The following is a 14,996-nucleotide window of genomic DNA, read 5'->3' as shown; positions in this document are numbered from 1 at the left end:
TCTGGCTGTTGTACCTGCTTTGGCATGTAATATTTTTCAATAAATGATCTATTGATCAGAGGTCGGATGTGTTTTGTTGGTGTGACCAGTACTCCATAGAACTAGTAGAGACCCGTAATTAAGGCAGGAAATCTCAGTGCCTTGTTGGACTTTTCTGGGTCCACTAAGTGCTTAGGAGGTTCAGTACCAACAAATTGATGGATAACATCTAAAATGAGTAGGGCCACATGAACACTAATATGTTCCATAATGTTGTAGACCAACTTACATTTAGGTAGGGTAAGATCAGAGTTATGGTCACTCGGAATGATATTATTGAGAAGGAAAGTCATCTAGATTTGACTCAAAGTTGTCATGTTGGTGCGCATAATTCGCAATTGCTTCCATGCCATGCTCCATACAAAATCGTGTCCTATGAAGCAAAACAACTAACTTAAAGTCTCTTCATCAAAACCTGTAGTCTGACTTCTTCTTGCAATATATTCACATTGTTGCCCCTCCTCTAAGATCAATAAATTTCCTAAAAATTGGTTGATGGCATCTGGGTCATAAGGAATCCATTGGTCCCACACTTAGGAGCACTTATCCTTAACACCCTTCTCTGTAGGCTAAGCATTTACATAAAATTCCATGACAATTTCAGGGTCATATTTAAGCATGCAAGTTGTGTGTTAGTTGTCATTTATGACTAACTTTTGCATAGAAAAGTGTTATAAAATGTTTATCTTTTTCCCAATTTATGGTTCTTTTTGTAGGTTTGTACATATTTTTAGGTTTAGTTTAAATTTTTTCAATAAAAATGCCCAACATTGTGAATTTAATGTGTTTCAACTTCTATTTCAAGTAAAAAGGATGACATGTGTGAAGGCTAGCAGCTGGTGTCTCGCTAAGCGAGGCTTGTGCATTTAGCGAGAGTCATGCGCTAAGCGAGGCACTCAGCCCACTTAGCGAGTTGGGAGAATCTGGAGGAGAATCTGATAAGCATTTGTGCGCTCAGCACGTCATCATTTTATGCTTGTTATTGTTATTTATAATTTTTCTATACTTTGCTTGATGACAAGCAAGATTCTAGTTTGGGGGAGTACCTCTTCCCAAGTGTTGAAATTAAACTCAATGTCTTCTGTTTTTATGTTTTACAAGATTTCATGTCTTGTGTTTTTATGCTTTACGAGACTTCAATGTTTTTTGTTTTATGCTTTACAAAACTTCGTGTCTTCTATTTTTTTTTATGATTTACGAGATTTCAATGTCTTTTGTTATTATGTTTTACAAGCCTTCAATGTCCTATGTTTTTATGTCCTATAGGACTTCAAGGTCCTTCATTTTACGTTTTTATAGGACTACAAGGTCTTTATTTTTAAGTTATAAGACTTCAATGTCCTTTTGTTTTATGGTTTCACTATTTTATTTTCTCTGTCGTGCAACATTGAATTGCAAAGTCGATCAAATGAAATTAGTGTTATTATATGTATTTATTCGGATATAATGCTTTTACCATTTATATATATTATGATTATATTATAACTAATAAATTATATTAATTTTATAATATTTTGAAGTTTATAGAAAATTTATATTTCATTAGTGTATTTCTATAGGATGAGTTGTTATGGATGTTAGTATTATTTTCTACTTGTGGGAAAAAAGTACTGTATATTAAGTTCTCTAATGTAAATATTTTTTCTCTTTAACATAGCGGTTTATTATTAGTTAACTATAAAAAACATAAGTATTACTAAATACTTCAAAGTATGGCTTTTGTCCAGATATTTTAGGCAATTTTTTTATTAAGGATTTTAATGATACCGTGTATATTATTTTTAAAGTATATTATAATTAATATGATATAAAATGATATTAAATGTCAGAATGAAATATTTTAATTACTGTAAATCAAATATTTTAAAGAAAAGAATAATATAATATAATATGCTTAATTGTAGTAGTACGTAGGCTTAACAATCTTATTTTTAATTTTTTAAAATGTATATAGAATATATATTTTTAATTTATTTCAGTTATTAAAATATATTTTTTATATTATATTGTTAAAACTATTGAACATTCCAGTTTTATATTAACTGTCTATTAATAGTACAAAAGATATATTAAATGCGTATGACATAAATATTTGTATAATTTTAAATGAGTTTAATTACCGCTTCAATATTATATAATTATTAAATTTATGTAATAATATCATTATTAATATATTAAATATAAAGTAGTATTATATTCAATGCACTCATTTGTTTAAATTAATTATGATGAATTTAAAATTTTCTAAAAAACTTAATATTTGATGAAACTTTCAATAAAATGATTTGTGTTTCTTCTTCTTCTTCCTCTTCCTCTTCCTCTTAACAATCTTATTTTTAATTTTTTAAAATGTATATAGAATATGTATTTTTAATTTATTTCAGTTATTAAAATATATTTTTTATATTATATTGTTAAAACTATTGAACATTCCAGTTTTATATTAACTGTCTATTAATAGTACAAAAGATATATTAAATGCGTATGACATAAATATTTGTATAATTTTAAATGAGTTTAATTACCGCTTCAATATTACATAATTATTAAATTTATGTAACAATATCATTATTAATATATTAAATATAAAGTAGTATTATATTCAATGCACTCATTTTTTTAAATTAATTATGATGAATTTAAAATTTTCTAAAAAACATAATATTTGATGAAACTTTCAATAAAATGATTTGTGTTTCTTCTTCTTCTTCCTCTTCCTCTTCCTCTTGGTATATTCCAAAAACTTTTTTAAAGTTTTATATGCTTGTGTTATGCTAACCAAAATTAAATAAAAAAGAATTATTATTAATTCCCTTTATTTAGTCATAATTAATTTACTTTCCAATATTTAATTGTTTTTATTTATAATTTACTTTCCAATTTTCTAATGTTATATTAAAAAATTAAAATGATGATTATTTTAGATTAAATTTTTCTCTTTTATATGAGACTTGGGGGGTATGAAATAAGAATAGTTTGGTAATTTAGAAAAGTAACGATTGACTTTCATTGTTTGCACTTATTGTACCATTAACCGACAATATAATGATTTCTTAAAAAAATTAAAATAACTCTTCTTTTAATGTCAACTTATAATTTTATTTTTTATTTTCTTTAAATCATGAATAATTGTGTTGCATTAATTTATTGTAAATAGTTTATTAATTTTAAAATTTTGTAATATGACATTTGTTTCATAATCACCAAACTTTTGTAGTTTTTTCAAAATTGCATGAGATCTCATACTTAATTTAATCTTAATATTTAATAAATATAATATATAAAATATGAAAATATTGTAAATGGGACCATTTGTAAATTGGACATTTTCCTATTCTTTTGAATTAGAGGTGTTTTTGTTCTGCTTCATACATTATCTATGGAAGATTAAAATAATAATTTTAAAATAAACTTTTACTATCTCATGGATTCTCTTTTTTCTTTTCTTGATGTCATACTTGAACCTATAATCTCATAAAATTAGCATTACTATTTCTTTGGATCATACCTTAACATTTACTTAAGCACCTAGAGTTTACCTCCTTTGCCAAATCAAAGGCAAGTGATGCACTATGGCTTGTCAACATCACTCTTACTCTTTGACCTCTTACTAAGGTCTCACTTTCTAATGTAGCTCCATGTGGAGCTTGTAGGCCTTAGATCTTCTTCATCAATGGATTCCTTTGCTTCTTGAGGTCTGATTGCAGCAGAATGGAGAAGAAGAAAGATGAATGGAGACGCCACTTCAAGTAGAAGATGAGTCTGGAAGAAGCTCACCACCATAGGAAGCCATGGATAAGAGCTTGAAGGTAGAAGATGAATGAAGGGAGAGGAAGAAAAGGGCACGAAATTTAGTGCCTCTAAAGAAGTATGAACTTTGAAGTTTAATTCTCAAATGATCAAAGTTCAGACTTCTTTAGAGGCACTAAATTTCGTGCTCTTCTCTTCCTCTCCCTTCATTCATCTTCTTGTACCTTCAAGCTCTTATCCATGGCTTCCTATGGTGGTGAGCTTCTTCTAGACTCATCTTCTACTTGAAGTGGCGTCTCCATTCATCTTTCTCCTTCTCCATTCCGCTGCAATCAGACCTCAAGAAGCAAAGGAATCCATTGATGAAGAAGATCCAATACCTACAAGCTCCACATAGAGCTACATCACTTTCTTTTAACATTGAATGTAAACATGCTTTATTTTTCCTTTTTTTCGCTAACTTGCTCAATGGGGCTTACATCACCTCTCTAAGATGTATAACATCTTGCATACCCCTTTGGGTAACTCAAACCATGCACAATTCCTCTTCTAATGTATATGTGTATGTTGCATCTCTCATCTCGCAACTAGGCTCACCATTCCTTTTATGCATCAACATAAGGAACACATATACATCTTCCATAATAATAATTCCTAGTTGGTTTCTACATTTGTGTGATTTGTATTATCTTTTTATTAGTTATATATAGCCTCGTGTCAATTTATTTGGTTGAGCTTAAGCCAAGAGAGACATCCTTCATGCAACAACCACGTAATTACCACAAGTCAAAGTTGTTGAACTACCTCTTGTTATTGAAGGTTTTCCCCTCTCTTTTGAAAGATGAATCTCCCCTTCATATTGAAGGATTTCCACTTCCTTCTTCTAAAAAGTTGTGGTTCCTCTGCATCAATAGTAGGACGGTACTAGCCATGTATACAGATGGCCTCTTAGTCATCTTTCAACTTCTTAGAATTACCTTATTTCCTTTATTCTTTTTCCTATTTTAAAACCTCACTCATTTTCTGCTTTTAAAATGTAATTCCTTTTTCCTCTTTCTAAAACCTTTCCATGAAAATCTTTTGGTGACCTAGGGGATCATTAACCCATTTGCACACTGTGTTATGTTGAGTGTATGACTCTCAAACATGTTTGGTACCAGGAAAGGTTCCACCCTATGTCACTAAAATGATATCATTTCAACAAAACCTTTCTTGAAACTATAATCTTTTCTTAAAAACCATTCTGAATTCTTATTGAAAACTCCCCACTTTTTTTAGGGCATATGTAAAAGCAAAGCTTCCAAGAGAATTTTGATGATGCCAAAGATTATTAAAGATTCATTCAAACAAAGAATCAAGAAGATTCAAGAGAAGACTCAAGATATGCAAGAACCTCAAGAAAAGCATCAAGATAAGTTTAAAAATAATTTTTTAAAGAAAAGAATGAACAACACAAAATTGTCCAAGAGAATTTTTCAAGAAATATTTTTTACTAGAGTTTTTACTCTCTGGTAATCGATTACCATAAGGTAGTAATCAATTACTAGAAGCCCAAAATAGTTTTATAACTGATTTACAAAGTAGTAATCGATTACCATGGGCATGTAATTGATTACCATAGTCTTGTAATGTTCAAAAATATTTTCAAAATAGTGTAATCAATTACACAATATTTGTAATCGATTACCAGTGATTTTGAACGTTAGATTTCAAACCTCAACATGAAGAGTCACAACCTTTGATAAAATAAACTATGTAACCAATTACACAGTTATGGTAATCGATTACCAGTGACTGGTTTTGAAGAAATTGCCAAAAGTCACAACTTTTAACATGGTTTCTTCAAGAGCCATCAAATGGTTATAAATATGTGATCATGACACGAATTTCAAAGGCATCAATTCTGAACATCTTTCTATGAGTTTTTTGTTCAACTTTTGTTTTGTCAAGAAATGTTCATTGGGCAAAAACTTGTGCTATTCTATTTTCTTCCTCTCCTTCATTCTTACAAAAAGCTTTTCAAGAGACCGACTCTTGGTTATAAATGTTTTTCAAGAGACAGTCTACTTGGTTCAAGGAACAAGTATGTTCCTTGGTTGAATCACTAGACACAAAGGAGTAACGTCCTTTGGGGTTCATTGCAAGAAGTGGAATTTGCTTCTTGGTGTAATCATAGAACACAAAAGAGGAAGGTCCTTTGGGGTTCATTGCAAGAGGTGGGATTGCCTCTTGGTGTAATCACTAAACACAAAGGAGGAAGGTCCTTTGGGGTTCATTGCAAGAAGTGGAATTTGCTTCTTAGTGTAAACACTGAACATAAAGGAGGGAAGTCATTAATTTGTGGTTCATTGCTTGTAAAAGGTTTTTACAAGGTTAGTGAAAACGCTCAAGTGGAATTTTCTTGAGGACTGGACGTAGGCATGGGTTGTGGCCGAACCAGTATGAATCCGGTTTTACATTCTCTCTTTCCTTAATCTCTTTTACTTTCTGTTGTGTTTTTATTTCTTTAAGTTTACTTCTCCTTATTTGTTATTCGAATAACTTACAATTAAAGAAGTAATTGAATCTAGGGAATATCTAAGTAAGAGAAATTTTTCAATTAGGAATAGTCAACGAAATCTTAATTCAACTCCCCCCTTCTTAAAATTTCTGAGACCACTTGTACAACAGCATATGCAACAATCACATGAATGCAACTACAACTAAGGCTATTATTATCATCGACTCCATAGGAATCGATTTTTTACTTTGCAATTATCACAGTTCATTAGAAATTAAACAATTAGGAAAATGTTAACTCATTGGCAAGTGCACCAATTTGTCCAAGTAGTAATTTAAAATTGTAAGATTGAGTATCGCTTCTACAGGGATTTTGTTTGTATTCAAGATGATATATATCTAATTCTTGTACAATTAATGAATAGATTTAAGAAGTGAAAGTTGAGTCATTTTTGTAAATTAAAAAAACTATACTATTCTAAGCTGTGATTAAGTAAGAAAAACAAACACTAGGAGTGGCAAAGGATCGTTAACATAAGATGTGAATATTTAGGGGGCTTTCCTATCGAAGCTACTCTTGATGCGATATAATTAATTTTTCTCTATTTAATTTTACTCTAGTTATCACCTACATCTATTAATGTACTCTAATCGTATTCCTCACATGAGAGAGCCTAATTCCCGTAATTTCTTTCTTAATCCCTCAAGAACTAAATTAGTTGAATCGCATGGCTAATGGAGATGCATAAACAGACTAAACAACCTCACACTATCCCTAGCAATGAAGCATTTAGATTTTCTTTCCGGTTCTAAGGATTAAAAACACTTTTTGATGCCTAAACCCTAAACATAGCATATATATGGGTGATCAAACCCAAATACATGTGAATAAGCATAAAAGTATACAATGAAATGGAAATAACATTAAATAGATAGTGAGAGTCATTATATCAAGAGAGTTTGGTGGAAAGCTCCCCAAAAATGAGTGGTTTAGCCTCTCATTGTCATGAGAGGCCTAACTATACAAAAAAGGATGAAAATGTGTGGAGGAATGGAAGGAAGATGGGTGTGGAAGTAGTAAGTTCCTCCCAATGGTTGTCTTCTTCTTCTTCCTCGAGCTCTAGGTTTTTATGTTGTGATCTTAGTTTGTAGTACCCGTTTTCCTTTTTGATTCTCAATTAAAAACCATCCTGGTCTGAGTTTTTGCGCTAAGCGCGATCGTGTGCTAAGCACGAGTAAGTGACTAGACGCTAAGTGCACAAGACATGCTAAACACATCTTCACGTGACTGCAAGCTCTCCAAGCAGCTTCCTCACATTAAGTGGGATCTTCCCTCTAAGTGGCTTCAACACACTAAGCGAGCCTGGTGCGCTAAGCGAAAATCACCAGACTTCAACTCCTCTTCCAATCCCTCATTTGTATTTCTACAAAAAAAAAAAAAAAACCCACCAAAACAGTCTAAATCTAATAGTTTAGGCATCTACTACACAAAAAACTCAGAGATGCAAAAATTCCAATGATTCACACAAAAATAAGCAATAAAAGAGGAGAAAATTGATAATTCCTATATGTTTTAATTACAAAATATGCTTATGCACATCAATTATCAGTAAAAGATTGAAAAATGATATGGGAAATATTGAGATTTTATTTAAAAATAGAAATAAGATAAATAAATAAGATAAAAGAATATTTGATTGGGATTAAATTTAGATTTTGGAAAATGTTGTGATTGGGGTTTTGTATCGAGACTCTTGTTAAACTAATCTAACAATTCAAGGTTCTTCCATAATAGCGAATTAATCCAAGGTAATCTTTGATCTCTTTTAATAAATGAAGATGTATCTAATTGAATAAACTCCTAGTGTCGCAGTGCTATGTCCAATTAAATCATTTAAGCTCTTTACTATTTTTTTTATCCACCTAGGATTAATCCCACTGTTATGAATTAAAACCTAATATTTTCTCTTATGGTTCCAACACACTAAGTTCACTTCTCAAATCACCCCTAAGTGCCTAACATCATGCAAACAATGATCCAATATCAACAATGTATAAAATCAACAAGAGAAGAATTAAAGGAACATAGATTAATAGAACCTCAAATAACTATATTAACATAAACAAATGTCAAGGGCTTCACCCTAATCCGAGAATGTGGATGACAACTCACACATAGCCATGAAAACTAAAACAAGAAGAAAAAAATATCAAACTGAAATATAGAGAGAAGGAGAAGGGGGAATCCTAGGCTCTCGATCTATGTTCCCAATGCGTTAAAGTTTGAAAATAAAAGTTTAAAAACCTCTTTAAAGTTATGTTCTAAAAGTATATAATGCTTAATTACAAAAAGAGAATACAAAATAACAAAGAAAAAAAAATCTAATCAGGCTCACACCTTGATGATCATGGCCATGAGGTTGTGATCTTCTTGCAAGTGCTATTTAGGGTTTAACTCTGATGTCAAATCATGTGGTCATGATCCTGATCACCCCTAGTAATCTTTTATGCACAATATAACAAAACCTCATTATTTTTATCTCTATTTCAAAGTCTTTTGTGCTCAAACTTTCTTTTGTAAATCCTTCATGTCAAGAGTGATCTTGGAATTACTAAACTATAATAGAAACAAGGCAACCATTGAGACAAATCCTAAAAGCATGAAACAATCAAAATCAATCTAAAAGATATAGATAAATGTATCCTAATTAAAATACTATGCAAAGATGACCTAAAATGCAACGCATCAGCCCTCTGATAACTGCTAACTAATTGACTGTTGATAATAGAAAATAAAGCAAAATTGTCTTTAAAAATAATTTAACAGTTATTTGTGCTTAATTGATAAGAATTGATGTTTTTTCAAATCTTGGCTGTAGATATAATAACTAGAAGGACTAAAAGCAAAAAGTTGTAGAAATAACAAAGAAAAAAGAACTCAGCATCAGGCCCAACCCAACGTCTCGCTCAGTGCGAAGCACGTGCTGAGCGCAAGCAGTCACGCTAAGTGCGCAATCCAAAACAGTGTCGCTGAGCGATAGCAGCTTGCTAAGTGTGAGATACAACATGCGCTAAGCGAGAGGAGTGCGCTAAGCGAGCTTATGATGGCCCAAGTTCACTTCAGCAGCTATGAATAGAGAGTCAGGCCAAGGGGAAATGACACACTGAGTCTCAGAGCATTCTCACTACTACCTAAAGCCTGAGAACTCTTCCTTAGGGAATTCTCTTCTCTCTTCCACCATTTTATCCCTTTCTTTCTTTCATCCCTTTTCTTCCATCAGTTCTTATATCTCATTCAGTGTAAAACCCTCAATGGCCATGAGAGGCTAAACCCCTAGTTAGGGCCTGGTAGGCATAAAAAGCTAAAACGATGTTTGATGTACTTTTCACTATTTATCAACGCAACAACAAGTGTTTTCTATCCTATTGTCTTTTCTATTTATCTTTCATGCATTATTCATCTTTACATTCTTTTAGGGGTTAGGTAATCAACAGAGGGTAACTTCTAAATAAGATTTAAAGAAAGTATGCATGCATTAGTTTTAGGGGTTAGATGTTCGACAGAGGGTAACTTCAATTCTAATAGAACAAAAAGAAAAAATATCATAAGGAAATCATTGCTAGACATAATAATAACTTTATGCCCATGCATTTAAGTGTAATCTAGAATTTAATCTTCATGCATTTTATTTGTTGAATCTTTTCAAAGGCATTTGGAGGATATATAAATAAAATAGGCTTTTCATCGTAAGGCATCAGGGGCAAGTAAATGAATAGATGTGGGTAGGATAAATTCACTTGAGTTGATAAAGAAAAATCATAAAATCATACATCCTAGGCAAACAAGGCATACTAGGTCATAACATTCGCATTCCATTGAATTCCCTAGTTAACTCTTTTGCTTTCTACTATTTACAATTCCCTGTTATTGTTTATTAATATTTCTTCTACCCCTCTCTTAATTAAGTCTTCTCTTATAAATTTAAAAGTATTCAATACAAGTACAACACAAAATCCCTATGGAATTCGACACTCGGACTTCCGAGGTTTACTACTTGGACATTTGGTACACTTGCGAAATGATTAATAAGTTTTTGGCGCCGTTGCCAGGGATTTTGTCTTCGTACTTGGTTGTCATACCTTTTCAATTTATAAGCAATTCTTCTATTCTTCATTTCGCAATTCTTCTTTCCCATTCTTTCTTCCATAATTTGCACGGTAGTGCTTGTTTTTGTATATGTGAGGTAGAACTGCAGCTAGAGATATAGCCCCTATCAACTTGGAAATTGAAGCTACTTGCAGGCGTAAGAACGTTGGAAGAAGAAGGGAGCAAGAAGCACAAGGAAGTAGTCACACCTCACCTCCTCCTTCTCCATAAATCCATATTTAAATGGAGAAAGAACATGCACAACGAGTAGGGGTGGGAATAGGCCAGGCCAGGCCAGGCTTTAAAAGGCCTGAGCCTAACCTACGATTAATTTTTGAGGCCTGAGCCTGGCCTATAGCCTATCAAAGGCTTTTATTTTGGCTCGTCCTAGCCTTTTTAAAAGCCTAGCCTGGCCTGGTAGCCTATTTAAAAGTCTTTTTCACATTAAATCTTTAATATTCCTAGTTGTTTTTACCAAAAAAAAATAAAAATAACACACTTTGTATAATAGGCTAAACAAGGCCTTAATATATAATTTGCCTTAATTTTTAATCTAACGTTAATTTAGTTGGTAGTCCTAAAAATATATTAATAATATAAAAGCTTGAAGTGAAAAGGATATGATTTTTGTTTGTTTAGGAACGTAATAGGAAAGTTTAAAAAAAAAGGAAACCTGATAGAAAAAGGATATGATTTTTGTATAGGAACGTAATAGGATATGATAGGATATGATTTTTGTATAGGAACGTAATAGGATATGATAGGATATGATTTTTATTTGCTCTAGAATACAGGAACGTAATAAAAGAAAAAGAAAACCTAATAGGAATAGAAAAAGGAACTGTTAACAGAAATAGGAAAACTAATAAAAATAATGAAAAATATAAAGGAACATATGACTCACACCTTGTAATTAAAATTTTACTTAATTATAGGAATGGAATCTGCTAGTTTTTTAAAAAATAATATTAATTGTACCCAAAAAATAATATATGTATATATATATATAGGCCAGCCTATCATGCTTATAAGGCTTTTTAATAAGCCTAAGCCTGACCTATTTAATTTAATAGGCTTTTAAAAAAGCATGAGCCTAGCCTTTTAATTAAATAGGCCAGGTTAAACCAGGCTTTATGTAGGTCACGTCATAGGCCCCTGTAGGCCGGCCTAGCCTATTCCCACCCCTAACAACGAGTCACACTAGAGGACTACTCTAGTACAACTACTTCGCAATTCTTCACAAGCATTGCAAGACTGGAGGTTCAAGCGGCCAACATCTCTTATCCTCACTTTCTCATTCAACTAATCCAAGGGAACCTCTTTCGTGGTCTCCCAAATGAGGATCCTTATGCTCACCTTGCCACCTATATAGAGATTTGCAATACGGTAAAAATAGCTGGTGTCCTTGAAAGTGTTATACACCTCAATCTCTTTTCTTTTTCTTTAACAGGGGAGGCAAAAAGGTGGCTACACTCCTTTAAGGGTAATAGCTTGCAGACTTGGGAAGAATTCATAGAGAAGTTCCTAAAGAAATATTTCCTAGAGTCAAAGACTGTTGAAGGGAAGATGGAAAAATCTTCATTCCATCAATTTCCTGATGAATCCCTCAACGAGGCGCTCGACCGTTTCCACTGACTACTCAGGAAGATGCCTACACATGGGTACAATGAATTGGTGCAGCTAAATATCTTTATAGATGGCTTGCGACCACAATCAAAGCAACTCCTTGATGCATCCACAGAGGGGAAGATCAAGCTAAAGACACAGGAGGAGGCAATGGAGCTAATAGAAAATATGGCGACTAGTGATCACGTCATCCTTTGTGATCGAGCATACATGCCAACAAAGAGAAGCTTTCTAGAACTCACCACCCAAGATGCAAATTTGGCTTATAACAAGCTATTATCCCAGAAAATAGAAGCCCAAACAGAAACTCTCAATAAGCTTCCACAACAACTACAAGCGGTAAGTCCTTCTCACTCTTATGTTATGCAGGTAAGGGGATGCCACATATGTGGAGGAACACACGAGCCTGGGCAATGTATAGCCCAAGAAGATTCTTCCAGGGGTATAAACTACATGGGAACTCAGAATTGCCATGGATTCCAAGGCTACAACCAAGGAGGACCGCTGAAATTCAACCAAGGGAGGAATTTCACACAGGGCTCAAGCTAGAGGAATCATCCAGGGAAATATTTCAACCAACCCAGAACTCCAACCAAGGGATAAATCTCTATGAGAAGACTAGCAGGCTTGAAGAGACGCTAAATCAATTCATGCAGGTATCCATGTCCAACCATAGGAACACATAAGCCTCCATCAAGAACCTAGAGATAAAAGTGGGGCTATTAGCTAAACAAATGGCTGAAAGACCCACCAGCAGCTTTGGAGCCAACACAGAAAAGAACTCAAAGGAGGAATACTAGGTAGTGTGGACTAGAAGCCAGAAGAGAATTGAAGGAGATCAGTCTGAGGAAGGAAAGGCAAACAAAGAATGAGAGAGAGATGAAGAAAAGAAGAAGGAAGAAGGGAAAGAAGAAGAAAAAAGGTCTTAACCTCTAAGACTAAAAACCAGCTAGCCCGAGAGGCTAGGAAAAAAGAGCCACTAGTCCCTCTAAAGGAGCCCCCATATCTTTTAGTGCCATCAAAGAAGAATAAGAAGCACTACTTCAAGTGCTTCTTGGAAATATTCAAAGGGCTGGAGATAACCATGCCATTTGGGGAAGCCTTACAGTAGAGGTCGCTCTACACCAAATTCATGAAGGACATCCTCACCAAGAAGAGGAAGTACATTGACAGTGAAAGCATTGTAGTGGTAGGCAACTGTAGTGCAGTGATACAGAGGAAGCTGACCGAGAAATTCAAAGACCCCGAGAGCGTGACAATCCCTTGCACCATAGGGAATGAGTTAGTAGGGAAGGCTCTCATTGACTTAGGAGCAAGCATCAACTTGATGCCCCTGCCAATGTGTAGGAGAATTGGAAACCTGAAGATAGACCTTACCAAGATGACGCTCCAGCTAGCAGATCGATCAATCACCAGACCATACAGGGTAGTGGAAGATGTCTTGGTCAAAATCCATCATTTTACCTTTTCGGTAGATTTTGTAATCATGGACATAGAAGAAGATGCATAAATTCCTTGTATCATAGGCAGACCCTTCATGCTAACTTCCAATTGCGTGGTAGATATGGGGAAAGGCAATCTAGAAATGAGTATCGATGACCAAAAGATAACCTTCAATATTTTTGAAGCAATTAAATGCCCAGGGGAAGATAGGAGGTGCTTCAAGGTGGAGGTAGATAAAAAAGATGTCGGTATTCTCCAAACCACAAAAACTTCATTGGATAAAGCTCTGATCAATGTTGTGGATTGTCTACCCACTGAAGAAGAGAAGGATCTAAGGTCTTGCTTGGAAGACCTAGGTCATGAAGGAAATATTCCTGCCGAGGGGACCAATTGTGAATTGAAAAGTAGGGATCCATCTGAGAAGACCATGTTGGTCGTGCCAGACGCCTCACCTCCTACACAACCACCACTACAGGCCGCACATCACTAGTAGGCATTCACGTTAGCCCTGCTGGATATGCACAGTCAGATGCTCCATTCCATCTATCAGGGCCAGCAGATCATAGTCAATGATCTTCACCTAAAGATGGACCCACCATTGACGACCCTAGAGGCCTTCATCTAGCAGGTTGTTGGGCAGGAGGCCAACCCTCTACTAATGGGGGGGGGGGGGGTGAGCCCTCTTAGGTCAGAAAGACTACTGAGGCTAGAGTTGGGTAGGATAGCATGGCAAAATTGGTAGCTACTGATTGGGGCCCATGGCTAGACTTGGGTTGAAAATGTAGAAGCAAATGACTTTGGTGTTTTGATAGACTTAAGCCTAAAACTAGATAACAATCATTGTTTTCTTAGCAAAGATGATGATCCATGGTTATGGCATAAAAGAATTGCTCACATAAACATGGATCACTTAAACAAATTAATTTCAAAAGATTTAGTAGTTGGTTTTCCTAAATTGAAATTTGAAAAAGATAAACTATGTGATGCATGTCAAAAGGGTAAACAAACTAGAGTCTCATTCAAACCTAAAAATATTGTTTCAACCACTCAACCCTTACAATTATTGCATATGGATTTATTTGGTCCATCTAGAACCATGAGTTTTGGAGGAAATTACTATGCTCTTGTTATAGTTGATGATTTCTCTAGATATACTTGGACATTATTCATTACTCATAAAAGTGATGCAATCCAAACATTTAGAAAACTTGCTAAAGTTATACAAAACAAGAAAAATCTTAAGATTGCATCCATTAGAAGTGATCATGGGGGTGAATTTGAAAACAAAGATTTTGAATTATTTTGTGAAGAACATGGTATTGAACATAATTTTTCTGCACCTAGAACCCCTCAACAAAATGGATTGGTTGAGAGGAAAAATAGGTCATTAGAAGAAATTGCTAGAACTTTATTAAATGATATTTTTCTTCCAAAATATTTTTGGGTTGAAACCGTCAATACTGCATGTTACATCATGAATAGGGCCTTAATA

The 14,996-nt window shown here is 33.8% G+C and overlaps 1 protein-coding gene across 1 annotated transcript; it reads left to right on the top strand.

Annotated features, from left to right (window-relative positions):
• Positions 1–13,193: 13,193 nt before the first annotated feature.
• Positions 13,194–13,571, top strand: LOC114389746. Its single transcript, XM_028350510.1, has one exon. It carries the CDS (start codon positions 13,194–13,196, stop codon positions 13,569–13,571), a length of 378 nt encoding a protein of 125 aa, XP_028206311.1.
• Positions 13,572–14,996: the final 1,425 nt, after the last annotated feature.

The sequence above is a fragment of the Glycine soja genome, chromosome 1, assembly GCF_004193775.1.
Source record: "Glycine soja cultivar W05 chromosome 1, ASM419377v2, whole genome shotgun sequence".
NCBI lineage: Eukaryota > Viridiplantae > Streptophyta > Magnoliopsida > Fabales > Fabaceae > Glycine > Glycine soja.
This window is presented reverse-complemented; position numbering and strand designations above follow the sequence as displayed.